Source organism: Mchenga conophoros, linkage group LG3 (assembly GCF_057382185.1).
Source record: "Mchenga conophoros isolate Kocher_MC1m ecotype Shallow Benthic linkage group LG3, M_conophoros_male_GT1.1, whole genome shotgun sequence".
NCBI lineage: Eukaryota > Metazoa > Chordata > Actinopteri > Cichliformes > Cichlidae > Mchenga > Mchenga conophoros.
The window spans coordinates 29,867,441-29,890,142 of NC_140528.1; the positions used below are offsets into that span (position 1 = coordinate 29,867,441).

The following is a 22,702-nucleotide window of genomic DNA, read 5'->3' on the forward strand; positions in this document are numbered from 1 at the left end:
TAGTCCTCCACAATGTCAACACTGACCCCCTGGATTGAAACAGGGGTCAAGTGTTTCCTGGTCTTCCTGAAGTCCACGATCAGTTCCTTGGTCTTTGCCACGTTGAGCTGCAGATGATTCTGCTCACACCACGTGACAAAGGAGTCGACCATAGCCCGGTACTCTGTCTCATCATCCCTGCTGATGCATCCAACCACCGCAGAGTCATCAGAAAACTTCTGAAGATGGAGGTCTCTGTGCAGTGGCTGAAGTCTGTGGTGTAGAGGGTGAAGAGGAAGGGGGAGAGGACAGTCCCCTGTGGTGCCCCTGTGTTGCTGATCACCTTGTCAGACACACACTGTGGGAGACGTACATATTGTGGTCTTCCTGTCAGGTAATCAACAATCCAGGACACCAGAGAAGCATCCACCTGCATCGCTGCTAACTTATCACCCAGGAGGGTCAGCCTGATGGTGTTGAAAGCACTGGAAAAGTATAAAAACATGACCCTCACAGTGCTCGCCGGCTGGTCCAGATGGGTGTAGACACGATTGAGCAGGTAGATTATGGCGTCCTCAGTTCCGAGACGAGGCTGATAAGCGAACTGAAGGGGATCCAGGTGTGGTCTTACTATGGGTCGCAGCTGGTCCAGGATGAGCCTTTCCAGGGTCTTCATGATGTGGGAGGTCAGTGCCACGGGCACTGAATGGATGTTTGTGTCTGTGTGTGCCTGTATGTTTGTATCTATATATCAGGTTGGGTATCAGACGCCACCTCTCTGGGGACATCTCGGGCCTTCCAAGGTTTGGAAGCCTATCTCCACCCACCACCACTTCCCCTGCTGGTGGCGGACTCCCTCAGGTGTCGGTGCGTTGGTGGTTCTTTGTATCTGGGGTGGGCGTCGGGTACACACCGGCTCACTCCTTGGCGGCCGCTTATTGGGGCTCGCTCGGGCCATTTCGGAGGTGGGGTGCCCCCGGCCTCTCGGCCTGGGGCTCGGTCACTCAGGCACAGCTGGCTGCCGGCGGAGCTCACGGGCGCGTCACTGCAACTCCCCCTGGCTTCTGCTCCGCGGCTGCTGGATGAGCCCTCATCTGGGACTCTCCTTAGCTCTTACTGGGACAGTGGCGCAGCTGCCCCTCTGTGGGTCTTCCTTGGTCTCTTGTGTTCTGGGGGCCTCTGGATGTCTGGAGTTTTGATCTCCTCCATACCCGCTTGATACCATAAAGGACAGGGCTGTGGCTCCCCACACTCCCTAGCAGATCATTACATGGAGAAACCTTTGGAATGCAAGCATGCTGATCCACACAGGTATGCACACAGGTGTACACATGGGTATTCACAGATGCGGACTACAGCTTTCTTGGCTGCTGCCTCAAAGCACACTGTGCACTGTCTATCTTGCGTGCTGCACAATATCGTTTATTATTTAGTAACTATTGATATCTATGGCTAGCTAGTTTATTGTGATGGTGCTTTTTTTTTCCGATTATTATGTTGCTCTTTGTTGTTTGCTGTCTCCTCTGTTTGTTTTTTCTCCATACAGGTGACCCAGGAGGTTTTTTTGTTGTTTGTTTGTTTTTTTCTCTCTTCCCCCCTTCTCACCGTCTCTTCTCCCCTTTGGTTTTCTTTCTTTCTCTCCCCCTCTTTCTTTCATTCTTTCCCCCTGTCCTATCCCACAGTTATGTCTGTCCCGTTTGCAACTGAAAATAAAATAAATTCATAATTATAATAAAGGTCAACTAAATGGACCAATATGGCAAGGCCATGATGATCCACTTGGTAAAATAAATCCGCTTGGCATCTTTCTTGGCCTCAAGACAACAATTCTGATGGCTATAGATCCAAACGGGACAAAAAAAAAAAAAAATGAAATACAGACTTTAATGTAGCATCAACAGCTTCAATAAATGCTTTGATGAAATGATAATTAATGCAATAGTAATGATTATGAACAGTAACAGTAAAATAATTTCCTTATCTCCACAAACACTACAAACTGAGTCATAGAATTCATTCAAATTCATTGTAACTGAAAGAAAGCAAATATAGGCATATTAAAATGTTTCTTTAATACTCTTACTGTATTTATCCTGATCTATTCTAAACCGTTTAGAAAGTTTGTCCAACGGTATGTGAGGAATAACAAGAATTCTTGTTCCTTTTCATGACATTCCCCCTAAATCCAGGCTAACATTAGAGCAACCAAAAAGCAATAACACAACCTACTGAGAAAATGATGAAATGCACTCTCGATATTTTGCTCTTTATGAACAAACTAGAAAAAAAATCACTGATGGAAAAAGAGGAATTTATTTTTAAAAAGTGAAATATTACCATATTTAAAATACACCCATTTTATCTGAATTATTTGCTTAATTCAGATACTGTAATATAAATTTACTGGCCAGTTCATAAGGTACACCTTGCTAGTGTAGACCTACCTTCATTCTTCATATCTCTTTTGAGATTCAACACGTGGAAATATTCACGCATGCTGATCCAAACTGACATAACTTCATCACACAGTTGCTGCAGATTTGTCAGCTGCACGTCCATAAGGCAAATCTCGCATTCCATTCAAAAGCTACTATATTGGAGTAACATCCGGTGACTGTGGAGGCCATTTGAGTGCAAAAAACTTCTTTGTCATGATCAAGGAAGCAGTTTGAAATGATCTGAGCTTTGTGGCGCAGCACATTAACCTGTGGTTAAAACTCACAATGAGAACCATATAAAAATAAACACAGGGACTTGCCAGTCTAAGGAGCTTGGAAAGAAAAGCATCTGGAGCAGGGGTGGATCTAGAGAAATTTTCTTAGGGTGACATGAGGGTGGCAAGTGGGGTGGCAAAATCAAAACACATATGCAGGTGGTTACATATGGTTAAAATGATTCAAATGCAGTAAGTATACATGTTTTTCATATAAATATCGTCTGTAACTTAATTATTGTCTGTAGCCCACATAATTATACACTTTAGTTACATAAAACATGTGAGTTTTGATCTTATGTACTGTAGCCTGTATAATAAATAAATATGTAACACAAAATCCAGAAAGCTACACTACATGGTGTGGTTCAAACACAAGTCTACCACTGTTTTTTGTTAGAAAACAGTCACATTGTTACAGCTTAAATTACACAAAATGTCAGAAATCTGCACTGTCATGAAAACAAATTTAAACGTAATTTTTCATGATTTGTTGGATTAACCCACTGAGGTCTGAAATACAACTGGCTATTTTTGACTCATTTTGAGTTTATGTTTGTATTTCACCCTCAAATTGTTTTATTTTATTTCCCCTTGCCTTGTTTGGTATCTTTCCTTTTAGCTCAACTGGATTTAGTTGTTTTTCACTGACATACTGCAATGGTATTACTGATCTGAAATCACACAAAGAACTTAAAATCCTAGTAGTATTTTTTACTGTAAAAAACCCCCACAGACATGTTGAGTAAATGTTTATAACTTGAAATGCAAATATAAACTGTACATTTTGTAAACATATACAACTATTTATCTATTTATTTATCAACTAAAATGCAGCCAATACACCTGCTGTTTTTTTCATTTTGTACAACCATTTAAACATATTACTAAAACTAAAATTAGAGAACAATCAGGTGTCGCAATAAGGTGCCCCACAAATGATGTGTGCCAGTAAAAAAAAAGTTTGTGGATGATTGAGCATACATCAAGACATTTGTGGCTCTAACTGCTGAAATGTAACATCTCCAATATTGAATACAGACTTTAATTGGGTAGTTGTGCATGTGGGAGAGGTGATTGCAGGAGAATTGTGTTTGAATCCCCCACAACCTCTGAGACAGATTCACATCTTGAGATTCAAAGACAGTAAAATCGTCAAACACAAAAATAGATCAACACCCATATATATGAAGAAAAAACAGGCAGTGGCATCAGGAATCAAGAAGAGGTTTTCCTTCACGACTATTGCTTTGACTGACAGCATTTGTCAGTTAATGCCAGTAAACAGAGTTGATCTTCTGATCCTTGTTTATACTCATGTCCAAATAACACTGAGCATTTCTGAAACAAGGTTGTGAGACAGGCACAGAGTGGTACAGTCTGGAGGGGCTGCTTTGCACCCTCAGGACTTCCTGTTTGGGGTGTGCTCCAGTTTGCACATTTCTGACTTATTGACTTTATTCTAAAGAGAATACTATACTATTCTACAGAGAGTACCATTCAACAGACCAATGATTCTGTCTTTCAGCAGCACATTTAGCAAGTGCTTTGCAGTAGATATAATCGCCCACCAGATGGCGACAAAATGTGACACACAGTGAGCTTAGGCGTACACACACAAACACATATATGTAAACACAAATTTTGTAACTTAAGATTATCCTTAATAATTAATGATTTACTGGATATCCAACACACAACTGTGCACCCTTTAGTCAGAGTAGTTTAGAGTGCAAAAACCTGCTGATATCTCAATTCTGTGTTTGTGGAGTTGACTAAACGTATAACACTGTCGGTATATTATGTGAGAAAGAAAGAAATTACTTAATCCTTAGGTTTAAATAATGATAATATGACTCCCAAAATGCCTAGACTGAGTAGAAAGTGAGATGGAGCTTTTATGTTCCAGGCAGATAAGACATATTGTTATCCAGAGAATAGAAACGAGAAAGAGCTATCAATCTGTCATCCTTTCCATGTCCAGGCCGGGTGAGGTTTCCTGTGTTGAGTCAAATGGGTTAGGGCCACATTACTATGTCAAATATACCATTCAACATTTTATGCTTTTATGGGTGTTTAAGAGGGAAAATGCTCTTACATTTTTTTAATGCAGAGCCTTATTCTGGTTGGTAGTGAAGTATTTACGTTAACCTCTTAATAGTTTTTTATCTTGTCCCTTTCGTCTCACTACTCTCTATCACCTTTTCTACCCCTTTGAAGAAATGAGGCTCCATAAATGTTAAAGAGGTAATTAATATTTTTCAGTTGCAGTGAATAGAAGAAGCAATAACAATACAACATAAACCAGTGACACACTCCGTGGGCCTGGTGCACCCTGGAGGGGCCGAAACACCTGATGAATCGATGGACGATGTGTCCCAAATTATATTTTGATAATCAAATCCCTAAACCTAACCAAGGAAAAATGGCAGCTTGGGTAAAAGACTGAAAGTTACGGCACACAATGATGTGTGCTGCTGGTAAAGTTTCTGGGCTGCCCGTCCTCAAAACAGCCATCCTTCAAGATTTCCTCCATTTAATGCAATGCATTATCAGGGATTGTAACGTCTAGTCCTTTTACTGAATGTTTTTCTTGAACTTTAATACTATAATTCAAGTATGTGGGCTAGAAAGTGGGACCAAGGAGGAATCATGTAAAATTCATACAATTTGTGTTTTTTTCAGAGACACTCATAGTACAGTCAGTGTTAGTCATTAATTTCTGACCCTAGCTCGTAGTGCATCACTCAGATCTTATAAGTGAAAGTGTAGCATCATCTCTGAGGAGACAAATAAGAAGAACTTTTATATTAATGTATCTCTGACAAACATAGAGTTTCACTCACTCCTTGATCCTCAACATAAACTCGAAGAAGGAATATGGTTAGTGAGTTGTCCTTTAAGTGCGCTTGTGATTTGATTTGATTATAATAAGATTATAACATTGGACGTAGCCTCCTGTTAAAATTGTTCTGTTGCCAGTAGGCTATCTTTGAGATCTCCAGGTGTAGATGACTCATAAATGTAGGTAAACGAAAATATCCACAGACAGTTTTACAGTATTATGTCCTCAGTATAACTCTGTATTCTATAATATTGTTTTCACTGTAGTTTACAGGCTTTAATGGGACATCTTTTTAAAATTATGACAAGAAGTTATCATGAGCTGTCAGACTGATATTTTATAACTTTCTTTGCATTTCTCTTTTTGTATTGACCAGATAATCATGAATGGGACATGGCTGAGTCGTTTAGGGGCAATGCATGAACACTGCAGATTATTACCAGAGAGCTGCCCCCAGAGCCTGTGGGTGTTTGGGGGTGCACAGCAGACTGGAAATCTCAACCGTATCCAAAATGTACCTTTAAAGTATCCACACATGGTACTGAATTTAAATCAATCACACAGTCATTTATGAGACAACCAAATGAGGCTCTATTAGCACCTCATGCTAAAAATAAGCATAAGAAAATTAGAATGTTGAATACCAGATGCAAGGTTTTAAGCCAATACTGCTGTACTACTGTTAATGAAGCACAAACAAACAGTACATACATATAATAATAACAACAACAACAATAATAATAAATGGTTATACCTGTTTGTTACCGTCTGTTTTCAAGTGCAAAGGGTATCAAACTCTGACTTTACCTTGTGCACAGTTTTGCTGTAAATACATTCCTTCACTCCACTCAAGCTCAAGACAAACGGTCTACCTGCTGATGGCAGCTGATGTGGGCGACCGTGGCTCAGGGGGATGGGAAGAGCATCTGTAACCGGAAGGTCGGGCTGTCTGTCCTGGTCGTTGTGTCCTTCGGCAAGACACTTTACCCTACCACCTACTGTTGGCCAGAGGGGCTGATGGTGCGATATGGCAGCCTGGCGCATGTGAAGGCCGATTACGTCACAGCCAGGCGTCGAAGGTCGACTCCTTCAAATGCGGCCGATAAATGCGTCCTTCATTTCCACGAATTTGAAGGATGGGTCGGGTGTGTCCTGTCACTACCCGATCTGTACCGGAAACCCGATCGGTACCCTGCATGCGCGAAAGGTGTCTACTTCCGGTCGAAGTATTTTACGATAGTTACGGGTCAGAGTACCTGTTAAGATGTTAAGAATAACAAGTAAGATGTTTCCGATAATGAAACATTTAATATAATGTAGACAAAAACAAAAAAATAAAAAGATAGTTACGGATCAGGACTCACCGATCCTTACTGCGCATGTGCAAAGTCGGACCGTACAAATCGGGTCTACCCGATCCGTACCGCGCAGATGTTTTATTCTTCTTCTGTTCGTTTAATGGCAGTTTACTCCCCAGTGTACGAGGATACTGCCACCTGCTGACCGAGCGAAGGAACCCTATTGTAAACTGAATTAGCGTCATTACAAATGTGTGTTGATTTTGATTTAATGATAGTCGAGTGTATTTATGCTTGTTTGTGTGGAGAGGATTGATTGGAATACTGATGATGATGTCTGCTCTCACTGTCAATTGTCAGTAAACACTTCATCTGGCTGATGAATCTTCACGTGACATATTACAAAGTCTGCATTATTAACTCTGTAATTAGGCACCATTCTTCTTATTTTACGGCGCTGTTCTTTGGGGAACGCTCTCTGTTGAGGAGAAAAGCATGAATTTGTTTGTATACCGATTATTCATTGTTTAAATGTCCTGGTAGTCGAAAAGGAGGCAGAGCTGTTGAGAAATGCTAGGAGCTAACTGGGTGCTAACCGTATCATTCAAATATATTGAATGTCGCAATGTTGGCAAAGAGAGGAAGTGACGTAAGATTTGCGCATGCGGGGTACCGATCGGGTTTCCAGTACGGATCGGGTATCGACGTGTCCTTTGTAGGCCACCATATCCCAGAATTCATAGCGCGGCCCAGCCAAATTTCAGCTGCTAACAATGGCGGGTGCTACTAAGTTTTAAAATTACTCTTATTAATCTTTCTGGGCCACAAAATAAACATATTTTAAGGCGAGAAAGGGTTCCTTGGGATTTTCACACATAATGAATAAACGATAAACAAAAAACTGATTAAAACAGAAGTGTGAGACGGTCGAGAATTTACGCCAGTGTCCTGTTTTATTTTAGATAGCAAGGAACAGACGGCCGAGTTTATTCAACTCCGAGACAGCGGTGACGCTAATCAGAAGGCTAGACTGTACCACACTTCCGGCCTTCTCGATCGTAGACCACAAAGGCCGGGTTCTCTGAAGGATGCAGCCGACATTTTGGGACACAGCTAATGTTTGGTTTTCTTCCTGAATACTATCATTGTTTATATTTACTGCAGGAAAAAATGGTAAAAGCGGCGTTTTACGAGGAAAACGCTCTCTCACTCTCAGTAGTTTTGTTGTGTGTCAGAACAATGAGGCGACTGCTGAATGTTACAGGTGTTACAGCAGTGATACATCTGCTGCTGTCAGGCCTGCAGGTATCAGGCTGTTGTTCTCCTTCATCTCATAGTGGACAGAAATTATTTTTTGGAGTGGCACAAATAATTTGTGTGGCATCAGATTTGATGCAGAACAGCTGATTGTTCTGTAAATAGTTTGAAATGTTTATTTAAAAAACGTCTTGGCTGCATTTTTAGGTAAATAGCTGCAAAATACTTTGTTGTTTGTATAACTCAGTTACTTTTTTGAAGGAGTAAATATATAATTAATTGCCCAACGTTGATCATTATTTACTGTATTTTGCAGACAGAGAGTTACAGGACTCTCTTATTTTAACTTCCAATAGTGTTAACATCCTACACAGCTCATGAACATTGTAAGTGGGCTAAAGCAGTTAATTAAAAGTCGTCTAACATAAATGTAAATGCTGTAATGTGATTATTTTAATAAACATGTAACTTGGATGCTGGCGTGACCACAGTGCACACGTCTGCTGTTGCTCACAGTGGTCCAAGGGGCTGCTCAGGGAGTTTGTGTGTTCAGACACATGAACCATTAGAGGGAACATTGCTTTAGACCAACGGTGAAATTGGAATACAGTTGTTCATTGGAAACCCAAACAACCTCTTCCTCATGCTCTGATATCGCCAGCTCCACCCTTTGAGCCTCCTCCTCTTATTCATCAACATCAGACACTGACTGGTTGGCGGACATCGAGGAAGCCTCCAGAGATAGAAGTTTCACTACAGAGAGTTACTATGTGCACCTGCTGAAGGCAGGTGAAGCTTCATTATCTTATTCATCATATTCAGCATGCAGATGGTTTACTGCTGAGCTGCAGGATGTCAGCAGGTGAGTAAAGAGCAACACAACAAAAGCTATTTCAAACACATCAGCACGCTAAACATGGATACCACAGCCATCACATACATGATGATCTGTGTCTGAGTGTGTTGCTGTGAATTATGGGACAGCATTATACGCTCCTATTTTATAAAGGGCGGTCTAGTGTGTCCTCCTAAAGGAGGTAATAAAGGAAGAGCCAGAGCTCCCTTCCTTGGTTTTAGAAGATTCTCCAGCTGTGATTGTGGCCACAGAGACTTTAAGAAGTCACAAACTGAGAAAACTGACCATCAAACTGCAACACAGCAGTCAAAAACACACCACACTGATTTTTTCTGACGCTATAAGCTGAGAAACATCTGTAGAAAGACGGCAGTGAGTGACGGCACCACAGGATCTGAACCTGATGGACACACTCAGGAGATTCTCAGCTTCACCTCCGACTCTCTGTTTGACTCCGGCTGCTCTCAGTTCAGGATCCAGAGCTTCATCGTGGATCCACTGACAGGGTCAGGATGAGATAAGGTTTGGTTTTTTTTAGTCCTCGGCCTGCTGTGATTGGCTGCTCACAGAGGTGAGAGGTCAGCGTGTGCTGTCTGTTTGATCTGCTTAACTTTATTAACAGCAAAGTAAACACACGCCCACACTGCAGAGCCAAAACGGCTCTCTGTCATTACAGGGTTTGAAAGAAGAAACTGATCACATGACTGTGGAAACAGATTTATTGAGAAAAGAATGAGGAAGTAAAATCCAGCAAACAGCTGACAGTGTCTGAGTCTGGGTTCATCTCTATGTGCGTGTGCGTTTGTTAACACTGGAAGGTCCCACACACACAAACACCCACAGAGCTCCGCCCCCTCCAGCCTGACAGCCAAACAAAGCAATAAAAGATTCAGTTTCCCAGCACCACACCTGGCTTTCCTCCAGCTCAGGTCCATCAGGAAGAAGCTCACCTGGTTGGCTCCTGCTGTCAGACAGGTGTAAAGACTCTAAGAATACTCTGCACACACACACATGATGAAATCTCTAAACACATTGAGACTCCAGTAGATCCACCACAGTCCACATTCAGCCTGACTCAAAGAGCCTGGATCAAACACAGAGCTTCCAGCAGCTGCAGCTTTACTTCCAGCTGACAGACAGAAGCAGAATCCACAATCAGGATCAGCTACTGGGAACCAGCATCAGTCCTGGGGCACAGAGAGAGGAAACATTGTTAGGCCAGGTCTGACTGCTTTGAACCAGGAGCTGTACAAACCTGTACTGCTTTAACCAACGCTGGTGTGCGCCAGCAGGAGCAGGTGCTGGCTTTATCTGCTGTGTTTGTAGCATCAGATTCAAATCATATATGGTTTGGGGGGGCTGAGGGGCCCCGGCTCTCATCTTGTGTCATTAATTTGTAGATAAATAGGTGTGGTCCTGTTTCTGTCTCTTAGTCCTGTCTGCTCTCTTTCACAGTTATCACAGTTTATAAAAATCTCAGTGCACTTTTATAAACTGTGAATGTGCCCACTGCTAATATGTAGAAGCAGTTGTATTAAAAACAAACTGTTGCAATTAAAAGCCCAGAATGACTCATCCACATCACAATCCTGACACTGAGCCTGATGTAAACTGGTGTTTCATTCATACAGGAGCTCACCATGCAGGCACACGTGTGGTTACACACAGAGATCCAGCCCTCAATGTTTCTGGCAGTTTCATCTTCTGGTTTAAATAAAGCAACCCTGCAGCCCGAGTGTGTCTTTATAAACCATCTGCTCCTCATCCTTTGTTCCTGCACTCAGAGCTGTGGACTCACCTGGGCTCCAGCTCATCTGGTAAAGTCTTCTCAAGCAAATCAGCTGCTTTTATCGCTTTAGCAGAAGCGACCTTTTTGGGGTAGAAGTCGTAGACTTTGTAGAGCAGCGTGGCAGGATGATGACCACCAGGGGGCGTCATGGCATGAACACCAATCAGCGGCATCACTGAAACATAATAATGACAATTTAAACCATCACAGTTTCCTGCATCCCTCCCTCGCTGCGTGGCTCCCTCACACAGCTTTTCAACGTTTCACTCTTAATCTGGAATTATAATTTATCTTATTTAAGCTTTATTTACACAGGTTGTCCCACTGATACATGATGTCTCATTTATAAAGAGACCTGCTTCAGACAAACATATTAAAGTGACTACAATAAAAAAATAGTCTTATAACTAAAATGGTCTAATGTTTCCACTGATGAGTCATTTATACGTCTTTTAAAGTCTGTAAGTAAAGTTAACTAAGAGACCTGCAAGTCGTGCATTACGCTCTATGCAGTTCTGTATGAACTGAATCCTGCATAAGGCCCATGAGGACCAGTCAACCAGAGAGTATAAAGTACAGTGGTGTGCTAGATCTGTGCTATGTGATAAACAGACTCCAACAGATGGAGAGAATGAGCAGAGACAATAATTATATCACTGAAATCCAGGAGAGCTGGATGGTGTGGTAGCAACAAGAAGAAGCCCAACTACACTACAAGACCTGAACACAGACTTTTACATTAACCCCCACACCACCGCCTTTTCTCGGACAGCAGAGTGATGAACGTTAAATCCACCAACTGCCACGTCTTTAATCACTATAAAATTAGATAACTGACTTTCAGATACGACAGTTATGTCAGCACTACTTGAAGAGGCCCAGACTCTAAGTATATCCATCTTAGGCAGCGAGCTATGAGCGTTTATATGAAGGATGTGGAAACCAGGCAGTATATCACACACAGCCAGGGCCTAGCGTTAACACCAGAGAAAAAGAACAAAACATGATTATTAAGCACTTTTAAATGTTCTGGTAAACAAATAACTACAGTAACAAGTATAGCTGACAGCACGGGTCTCAACAGCAATCATAATACAGTAAGAAATGCACCAAATCCAGAGACGCCTGGCACCCTCAACCCACACTGTTGGCTGTACCCAAAGCTGCTGCTAGCTGCTGTCAGCTGTTGCTCCCCGTCTGGTGCTAAATGACGTAATGACTTCTCTAATATTTTCCCATGTGGCAAAGCTAACCAGCAGGCTCTGCTTTACTGCAACACAAAGATGAAACCGTCACAGTGTGCAGGTGTTCATTCAGGAGCTGATTAATCAGTGAGGACCTGAGCTGTCATGTGATGATCTGATGATGTCACAGAAACAGTGAGTCACCTGACTTAGGCAGAACATTTGTGAAGCAGAGCTCAGAGTCGGGTTTGAAGAACATCTCCTTCTGAGGTCTCCACAAGCTCAGAGCTGCAGCATCTTTGTTCCAGTCCTCTGGCTGCTTCTCACTGAACTTGTGAGCCAAAGGTGTATATCCATCTGTAACAGTGAGAGCAAGGGTCAAAGGTCAAAGAGTGACGACTCAGGCTGAACTGATACACGCCACAGTTCTAATGTTTCATGCTGCTCAGACTTTGGCTTTGGTAAAGTAATACTGGCAGGCACCACAGCTACTCCTCAGCTTCCTGGTATATGCACCTATGGTACAAATTTGAAGATCCTAAGTGATCAGGGAAACGCTTGGATTCAAACTGGGCCGAGGTTTTATACTATAGGAGGCGAAATACTATAAACTCGTATTTCACCTCCTTCTCGAGTTACCACATTTACAAACTTGGATTTGCACCCTGCTAGCCTGGTGGGGAGACGCCATACTTCTTTCATGACTGAGAGGCAGAAACTGTCATTAGAGAAAGAAACTCAACGATCTAACTGATCCAAGCAATCCAACCATCCCTTAGCTCAAGTTATCCTGACTCTGAACAAACCCTTTAGAAGGGCCATCAGCTTCTGGAAGTCATGGATCCTCTTTCCTTTTCTGCAGGCAATATTTTCCACGGGTTTGTGAGATTTCAAACATTGCAAACTTGGAAATTCTTTGCTGACGTGTTTGTGGTGTGACACAGCGGAGAGAACCGCAGATTTATCTGTGGTTATATTGAGTTATTAATCAGTGTCTCCTGGCAGAATAAGACATAAATGTAAGTATCTTTAATATTTAACTGACCTTTAGCCTGATTCATGTGGAAATTTCTCACATATCAGATTTAAAAACAAAGGTCCTCTTACAGGGCCCTGTGGGGCCCCACTATTACTACAATCTCAAAGGACATCAGAGAGAGAGGAGAGATTCTGAACTCTGACCCTTAATCATTCTAATTTTCATGCTCTGTTTGTGATTTAAATCATCCTGCTGATGAACATCCAACTCATATGTTGTGGTACGAACTGGCTTCAGTTTGGTGTGAGTGCTGCTCTGACCTCTGCTGCACATCCTTGTGTAGATGACTCCAGCCAGGAAAAAGAGCAGACCCAGGATCAGCCCAAAGGCTCCAACGATCATCAATTTCTTGGATTCAGACATGGACGGGACTGAGGACACACAGGTGAGAGTCACACAGGTGGACAGACACACAGGTGTGTACAGGTGTGTAGATACAGACAGGTATTTACCCCAGTCAGTAACCAGAGGTCTCTCCAGGCTGGCGTGCTCCACCATACAGGAGATCTTCTCTCCAGACCTACAACACAAACCAACATCACTGACTCTCACACTGAACTACAATTCGTGACTTTTCGTTATCCAGCCTAATTCTATTTCCTGCTGTAGCACTCCGAAGTAACAAAAGGAAGGTTTAGTTGGCATGGCTGCACAATTATTTTGAACCTGGAGACTCAATGCTTTTGATGGAATCATAAGATTTGTTCATTTGATCATTTCACATCTTGTAGAAATGTGTTCCAAGCACGCGACTATCTCCGTCATCCAGGTGTAAAGGCTTAGTCTTTAGCACTGGTCCTATAGAACAGGAGGTTCATGATGTTTTAGCTCAAGTCCATCACAGGCTCAGTGAATATGAACATTTCCCTACATTACCGTTGCATGTGTTGATGTGTCATGTAATAAATTTCAGAGAATTCCTCAAACTAAGTGAAAACAAAGAAATTGTCATCACATGTTTATTGCTTTGTTAAAAACAATCTTGGGTACTTCCTATTTTTTGCTCTGCTGAATTCAGACAGTTCCTGCTGAAACCACTTGGCTCAGAAGAAATGGGAACTTTGGGTGAATTTAGTTGTAGCAGGAATGAGGAAGGAAAAGAGGGAAGAGGTTTCACAGGCTGAGCTGTGAACATCTGCATCTGTGGATCATTTTCATGTTATTCAAACGAAAGTCAGTGAGCTGGAGACACAGACCAGACTGAGCTAAATAAGTCGAGGGCGCCCAAGGATCAGACCAGAGCTGTTTTATTGAAAAAATGAATACGGAAGGTGATCTGTGCTGACGCTGGAACTATCCTGGAGAAAGTAGACATGAGACTGAAGAAGCTCCACAGCATCAGGGAAAAAATAAGCAGGTGACAGAAAACATTAAAAACTTACAAGAATAAATTAGAATCAGCAAGTCCTGTTAGCAGGCCCAAACTAGACTCACCTGGGTGTGTACTCCAAGTAGGAGTGGGTCTGGTAGAACCAATCAGCATCTGGAAGCTCATCAGTTGTTGTGGTGTTAGAGGTTACTTCCTGTCCGTTTCTCAACCAGCTCACTTTGATATATTTGGGGTAGAAGTCGTAGACGCTGCAAGCCAATATGGCAGGATGATGATCAATGGGAGGCTTTGTCCAGTGAAGTTTGACAAATGGTTTCGCTGGAAAATGAAAATGACTTTGGTAAATTTTGCAACAAACTAAAGCAGGACGCCGCAAACCACAGACACTCCGGTGTGAACTCCAGAGATCGTGTAGCTTTATTGAACGTGTCACATTAAACCTTCAGCAGTGTTACTGTAAACTGTGCAGAAGGTCCAGGCAGGAGTTGTGTTGATGATGCATCAGTGTGATGATGTTTATACGATGATCCGATGATGCCACAGAAACACTGACTCACCTGATTTTGTCAGAACACTTCGGTACCAGAGGTCAATGTTTGGTGTGCAGTACGTCTCCTTCTGAGCTCTCATTGAGGCGAGCTGCCCAGGAACATTGTTAAAGTACTCTGCCTCCTTCACACCGTACTCGGTGTCCAACAAACTTCCCCACACTGCTGTCAAACCTGACATACTCTATCCTGTTGTAATAGTAAGATCTGGTGTACTCTATGTCCCGCAGCTCAGTGGAGTTAAACAGGCAGCGGGATGAAGTGTAATACTCGTATCCATCTGAAACACAAAGATCAGAGAGTCACTCAGGCTGAGCTGGTCCCCCCACACACACACATCTCTACTGTCAGGAGTTACACACAGCTACTGTTGGAGCACCACAACAGCAACATCATCACTGTCACATCACTTCAAATACAATATGTCACTTTTAGTTATATAGTGCCATCTCACAACAGCAGTCTGCTAAGGTGCTTTACATTGTAAACACTCAATGTTAAACAATGTTAAACGTTAGACAGCAAACTCCAACAATCACATGACCCCCTATGGGGACTGCTAATGATTTAGTACAGTTGTGCTGTATAAACACATGATATGATATAATATTGCTGTGGTTTGCACATTTGTACAGGCTGTGTCTGGTTTGAGACCAGGAGGACACACAGCTCTCTGTCAGGAAGAACATCCAGTGTAAAAGGTTGCAAATCAGTGTATCAAAATATTACACATATCACTTCATACATTTCATAATGGACGTCATCCACTAAAAACAAAATAGAAATTATAAGTGATATATTGAAAAACTGTGCAAAACAAATATTATATCATAACAAATGATAAAGTTTATGTCCAGTAAACTGTGCGAACACTGAGGCCAACAGTTACTTTCAGTGACTGATGATTGGTGTATTCATTATTAACCTCCTAAGACCCGAACTCTTCCACAACATGCATTTTTAATTTCTCTTTGATATTTGTGCTGATTGGGGCCCGATGACTGTAAAAACAAAGAATTACCAGATTTTGATTTTACTTTATTTTTGTTTTTATGAAAAATCAGAGCCAACTATGAGGATATTCATTTAAAATTTTGATAGAACAGGTCCCAGGAGGTTAATGTGAAGAAGTGAAAAAGGTAAACAAAGTAGCCGGTTGATGTTTGTGTTTGATCTCATTTGACTCTGTCAGCTGATGAAAATAAGTGAACTAAACAATCACTGAAGAAATGGAACCAGCTCTGAGAGGAAGAGGAGGATCATCACAGGTTAAGGACAAAAAGCTAATCCCAGCTCATATGTCACGTTCATTTAATCAATAAAACATCTCTGATGCATTTAGACTCTTTGAACATACATGTGAGTGTATTGATTGAATGTTGATGAGTGTATGTATAATACCTGCTCTGCAGAGGATGATGAAGAAGAGGCTGAAGCAGAGAAAATATGAATCCATGTTGAGTTCTCCTGACAAACTCTGACAGTCTGACTGAGCACAGTGCTAAAAACCAGAGGGCATGTCACATGATCTGCAGCATCATCTGTTGCCAGGAAGAAATCTGTGACAGGAAACCAGGAAATTAGCTTTAATTTATTCAGCTGGAAATGCTCTAACTCGAACAGACTTCCTCTGAAATACCAAAAAAAGACCAAAATCTGATCATTTATTTAACTTATAAATAATGGAATGACTGACTTCAAACATATTATGAAGTCTAGATAAAAAAAAAAAATTAAAAAAATTAAAAAATTAAAAAAATAAAAACTTTTTTCTTTCCTTTTGTGTGCGTCAGTCAGAGAGCGCCCAAACATCCCGCAGCTCACAGTTTACACCCTCAGCACATTCTTTCACTTCTCATCTCACGTGTTCATGGTTCACATATTAAAGTTGTGGAGACAATACTCAGCATCTAACTTGCTCCAAACAAGTGTAGAGAGGGTAAACATTTTTATGGCATGTAGTTTCAGATGAAACTTTTTAACAGATCAATAAATACACACACAGTGTTTATGCAGTTTCAGTTCGTCCTGTTGGCTAAAGGTACACTTACTTTATTTCCAGGGAGAGAAACTAGTAATAATGTGACAAAGATGTAAGAAAGAGAGGACGGAGGAGGAAGAGCAGAGAAGATGATCAGCAAGCAGTTTCTTTTAGAAGGAAGTGACATAAGACTTTGATGGATTTAAAAAAAACAATATTAACTGTGTCATGGCCTGAAGGTGACTGAAAGAAGCCAGTAGTTTGGAGTCTGGAGGCTTCATTCTGAGCTCTAAGTGAAGTCAACAATAGGACTGTTCAGTATCTCACTGACCAAATCAGGGAGTCTTTGCAGCCTGACTGGTGGTTGTGGAAGCTGAGAACATCTTACACTAAAGCCTGTGCATGTTATCAATATATTAAAATAAATGTTTGAGTTATTAACACCCACACTGGTAGCTACTCAGCTGTCTGTAAGCTAACATCGCCGACTTTGTTCCTTTTTGTTGTTGATCTTTTTAACATTTGCTTTTGTTCTGCATTTTTTCTAAAATACATCTCGGCATTAATGCTAACGCTGAGTACATCACAACATGCTAAGAAGAGACAAAGACGGAATTTATAATACAAAATTAAAGAAAAATGTCCCCACTGTTTATTGTCACGCTGTTTGTTAATCAAAGTGGGATTTAAGGTTAACTTGTGTTGAATTCATCCTTTCTGTGGAAGTTTGCCTCAGAACGCCCTCACCATGTGGCTCAACTCAGTTTGAGTCTTTTCTTAAAATGTAATCAGGTTTAATTTGTTCAGGTTCCCGTGCAAGACCTTTGAAACAATTAATGGAAATAGAAGTCTGATAAGGCCTGAGGTTTTTTAGCCTTTCTTTTAACCAGATTTTTATTTGTTTTTCAGTTTTGCTGCTCCATAAAAAGAATGAATTTAATATCAAAAAGAAACATTCAGTTATTTTAATTCAAAAAGTCACGAGCTTCATCTTCATTCTGCACACAAGAAAAATCAGCTCACCAAATACAGCATGAGACCGTTCCACAACAGAAACATTCAGAAACACACTGAAATCAACGTTTCCTCAGTAAATCTTTAATAATGTGAAACTCTCCGTTTCACATCAATAATCAGTCCCAGTGAGGATGAGGAGGGTCTGAGATCATTCGGACCAGCTGCCACAGTTTTCCTCCAGATGTTTCATTTGTAATGAATCATATAAAAATCAGTTCATCAGAGGATGGTGTCTACCTCAAAATTTATTAAAACATTAGCATCAACCGATCAGCATCACTTTCTTCCTCGGATGAAAAGATAGATTCCTGCTGCCACGCCGAGGACACCGACAGTCAGACCCACTCCACAAAATATTGCAGGTCCCAGAATGGATTCAACGTCCTCCACCTCTGCAGAGACAGAGAGAGACGTGGACCTTCACATCTGTAAACAGTCAGTCTTTGTGCTGGGACCAACACTTTCTGCTTGTTTTTTATTTCAGATCATATTATTAGAGATCATTGAACACACTTCCATTGCTTTGCACACATGCAGCCTTTGCCTTAGAATATAACTCACCTTGTGATTACTGTTGTTGGTACATTTTATAATAAACTGAACCTGATATACTCACCATAGATTTTGGTAACTGGTTGGGTCAGGGCCACATGTTCCACTGTGCAGGCGTACAAATCTCCTCCCTTTGGAACAAAGTCCAGTTTGGACGTCTGGCTGAAGGAACCATCCTTGTTGGATAAGGGAACAGTGATGCTGGTTCCTTCAACCACTTTCTTCGTGTTCTTGCTCCAGGTGACGTTAACGGGAGCAGGATAGAAACCAGTCACATGACAGATCAGAGTGTTCTGGACTCCAATCTCCACATTTACTATAGTGTAGATTTCCACACTGTCAGGAGCATCTGTGCACAAACACATACAGTTTGCTCACAACACCGCGCGACAGGCTGCACTCAATAACACGAGAAAACGAAAAACTGTGAAAGAAACAGAAGCTTCTGCTGCTGAACTCCAGTTTCTAGTGAAAATGGAAAAAACACAAATGTGCAAGAACAGATTTTTTTTGTTGTTTTCATGTCATGTGATAAAGTGGAAATACATACTGTAGGTTCCCTATTTCATTTCATAGGAAGCATTATATTTCCATAGCATAAGATAAGATAAGATAAACTAAGATAAGATAGGACAAGAGAAGAAGAACTTTACCGAGGCAGAGAGAAATTCTTTTGTCATAAACATAAGAGTGCTAAAGAGAGCTGCTAGTAAGTAGATCATCTTTGTTCTTAATCAAAGACATGAGTCTGATCAACATCTTAGCAGAATGATGTCGTCTATTTCTGCTCATCATCATCGCTGTGTTGGATTATGATTCTGAGAAGGATTTGGGCGCCCATCATTTACCAGGCGGACTGCAGATTCTTAAGCCTTTTAAGGTTCTCCCTGTGAATCGTAGCTTCCTTATTATTTTCAATAACACAGAGCACTGAGGTGGAACAAACCTACACTACTGGAAGTGCCTCTCTCACCACCAACCTCTCTCCTCCAAAGCTAGGAACATCACCATTAGTTCAGAGTGGGTTAATTAAGTAATTAGAATCGATTATTATTTTTTTAATGTGCAGTTAAAGTCTAAACTGTGAACATTCCCTTTCTAACTGTATGTGAAACAATAAAGGTGTGAATCTGAGTATAAATCTATTTAAGTCCAAATAGATCTAACTGGTTGCTCTAGCAAGTAAAAGCTTCCCCTGAAACCTGCAGTCTGGGCTTCATCCCTGGTTAACAAGTCCCACGATCTAGACGGGCCTGTCATAACATACGTGATTGATAGGAACCGACTTGCAAGGCCACTCAGGTTTGTTCATGTCTTTCTCAAAAAAACGCATTAATAGTTTGCAGGAACTAATTACTGAAGTTAACTCAGGAAGATTAACTTAGAAAATATTTTCTGTTTCTTCACAATACTTGGAGATTTCTCAACAATCATTTCACACACGTTGCTGTTTTTTTTAAGATAACACTAACTCACCAAATTTGGATTATCTTTGTGTGTTTTTGTTCTAGTTTATATCTGTAATCTGGTGAATACTGACACTTTGTGAGCTTGGATTAACCTCAGGATAACACCATTATTCTGTTGTTTGCATCATATGTTATTTAAAACTAGAGTGAGCCACTGTACACCTGAGTGTCAGGATAATGACAGCAAAGCTGAGCTAACCTGTAGCCTGTGACAACTGGATCTCCGCAATTTATCTGCCATAAAGCTCTTGTTGTTGTTTTTCATCACTTTAACAGAGTGAAATATTTACAGGATTTACTCCCAAGCTGGAAACGTACTTCTGTTCTTTACATGTGGACTGTGTGGTTGATGAGTTATGTTTACCGAGTTCTTTGGGGAAGTCCTTCATAGCCGAACGAGCCACCTTCAGGTTTTGTCTGCAGATCTGTTGATTAGCCACAGCTTCTTCATACATTCCTTCCTGCCAGTGTGGATGATCTGCAAAGGCTGGCAGAGAATCAACACCTGTCTGTTTGTTGAAGTCTGCGTACCAGACCACCTCATCCTCCAGTATCAGCACATCCTCTCCAACAGTGTCTGAACAGCCGCTGACGTAGTTCATCTCGTAGAGACCTGAGGAGAACAGAGAGCTTATTCAGTGCTGACTGTCAGCAAATGTGAGTCACACAGGAACCGTCAGCCTGATGCTTTAATCCTCAAATATAGAGTTCATTACAATCTCTTTTTGAACTATTAGTCAAACAACACGTATGTTGTTAAAAATGTGTGTTTTACATTTGTGTTTTTTTTGTCAGACTGGGGAAGAGTGTTTGTGTTGTGAACAAGCTCATATTTAGACAAACAGTGTCCCAGTAATCAGCTGGTGAAGTTTAACGATCACGTGATAAATGTGTGCGCGTGCTCGTCTCTTCTGTTTCGGACTTCTGACAGAGTTCATTTGCTCACTAATATTTTTAATAAGTTCATTAAAACAGAGTTAATGAGTGATTTAGAGACTCACCATCAGCAGAGACACAGAGGACCGAAGAGAGGACGAGGAGCAGCACCCACACCTTCATCTTTATCATCATCAGCAGGAGCTCTGCGACTCTCTCTGAATGTCTGCGAGCTCGTACACAAAAAATCAGCCAATCACAGAACAGGGACCACATGATGTCATCGGTGTCCAGGCAGACAGTGGCACCAGGCCCACAAAAATAAAAAGACACATAGAAAAACAGAAATTAATAATGACATTATAATAAACTCATTTTGATCAGAGCCCGATGAAGATGGATGGAAAAGAAAGATTAAATAAAAACAAAACAAACGGAGCAGGTGGTCAGGTGACTCAGATGGTCAGGTGATCTGCGAATGCAGGTGCACTGAGGACACCTGGTGGACGGATGAAGAACTGCAGAGGTGATCTGCTCAAACCTTTAGTCCAGGAGGAGTCGGGGTTCCTCCTGTGAAGGGTGGAGCAGCCGTGATGGCCTCATCCTTCTGCTGTGAGCTTAGATGGACCATAATCAGTCTCTGAGAGGCTGAATCAGCTCCAGTCCTGCTCTGTCTCTAAACTACAATCTACTGAACCCCGAGATAACTTTAAAAATCCCAGACTTTTGGAAAAAGCTGAAATTGAATTCATGTTGATTTTTCATCCAAATCTTCATTAAGGTTCAAGACTGAAATCTAAGTGTTAAATAAATGTTAAATCAATGTTAAAATACTGATGAAGCCTGACAGTTGTTCTCTAATAACTGATGACCTGTTTATAGCACGCGTATTTATTTTTTTGGCCACGCTTAAATTGCGTAGTTCATAATATAAATGTATGATGCAATATTATTTTGGTGATTTTATACACAATTGTGTTTAATATATATGTAATAACATTATGGTTACTTGCCTCACTTTGTAATTGTATGCCCAACATTTAAATTATTTTTACAGTAACCTTGTTTGCTGTTTACAGAGTGTTTATGGTACCAGCATGGTGTTTTTTGTGCCACGTGCATTGAGGATTCAAAGTAAAAGTTGATTGCACACTGTCCTGTTGGTATTTATTATGGAAAAGCATGTTTGAGATAAACTGTAGACTGAAGTACAGCCACAGCCCAAAGAGATACACAACAAAAAGCAGAAACCAGAAGGTTACATACTTACAGTTGACCAGGCGACATCAAAGATATTGAAAAGTTATGGATTTATGAAATGAAACCTATTATCAGTTGGACTGTTTTATATCACCCATCTGAAAGTGGTACATCCCATGAGAAAAAGTCTTTGGTTTATGGCAGGCTGCCAAACTGCAACTAATAGTCACAATCCTCGAGTTCTGTTTAAAATCTTTAACTCAGTTTTTAATCCTTGCTCTGATGTTTCGAGGGAGGCTTCCCCAGCTCTCTGCGAAAAATACTGTACAGTTATTAAATTAAATAAAAATAACTACAGATAAGAGGCAAACCAGGTTGTAGTGTGGATCGGTTGATTAAATTATTGCAGTTACAGCGCAGATGTAAACATCTGTATAATGCTCTCAGACTTACACTTAAACTCAAAGGGTCTATAATCTCTAAACTGATATATATCCAATTTCACTGCAGATGTAAACATTGCATGTGACAAATAAAAGGCTTGATTGAATAGCTTCAGACTTATGTTCAAAGAAAAGAAAAGAAGCCCTCAAACCTCTACTCTACTTTATGTGTTGATTTAATGAGCGAGTTAACTTTGTTTCTCTCTTCTCTCAAACGTCTAATCTCTCTTCCTCCTCTTCCTCTGTGTTTTATTCAGTTGTACCGTTTACAGCAGCGAGCGGGGCTTCTTCTTGACCTTGGCGGGCTGAGGGCAGAGGACGGCACG

The 22,702-nt window shown here is 41.1% G+C and overlaps 1 protein-coding gene and 1 pseudogene across 2 annotated transcripts; both read right to left on the bottom strand.

Annotated features, from left to right (window-relative positions):
• Nucleotides 1-9,653: 9,653 nt before the first annotated feature.
• On the bottom strand, nucleotides 9,654-16,366 carry LOC146578079 (H-2 class II histocompatibility antigen, E-S beta chain-like; annotated as a pseudogene). Its single transcript, XR_014889903.1, has 8 exons — nucleotides 16,240-16,366; nucleotides 14,848-15,118; nucleotides 14,395-14,608; nucleotides 13,413-13,480; nucleotides 13,221-13,331; nucleotides 12,126-12,278; nucleotides 10,747-10,912; nucleotides 9,654-10,135 (listed from the first exon to the last, which is right to left on the bottom strand). The product of XR_014889903.1 is annotated as an H-2 class II histocompatibility antigen, E-S beta chain-like (transcript).
• Nucleotides 16,367-17,603: 1,237 nt separating this feature from the next.
• On the bottom strand, nucleotides 17,604-20,989 carry LOC146578080 (H-2 class II histocompatibility antigen, A-U alpha chain-like). The gene is made up of 4 exons (XM_085256865.1): nucleotides 20,859-20,989; nucleotides 20,222-20,470; nucleotides 18,453-18,737; nucleotides 17,604-18,228 (listed from the first exon to the last, which is right to left on the bottom strand). The coding sequence occupies exons 1-4, from the start codon at nucleotides 20,926-20,928 to the stop codon at nucleotides 18,113-18,115; spliced, it is 720 nt and encodes a 239-aa protein (XP_085112991.1). The 5' UTR covers nucleotides 20,929-20,989; the 3' UTR covers nucleotides 17,604-18,112.
• Between the last annotated feature and the right edge of the window lie 1,713 nt (nucleotides 20,990-22,702).

Coding starts and splice junctions, on each gene's coding strand:
- LOC146578080 (XM_085256865.1), bottom strand. CDS start 20,928: ATGATGATAAAGATGAAGGTGTGGGTGCTGCTCCTCGTCCTCTCTTCG. Junction 18,738..20,221: donor GGACTTCCCCAAAGAACTCG/GTAAACATAACT, acceptor GTTTGTGCACAG/ATGCTCCTGACAGTGTGGAA. Junction 18,229..18,452: donor ACCAGTTACCAAAATCTATG/GTGAGTATATCA, acceptor CTGTCTCTGCAG/AGGTGGAGGACGTTGAATCC.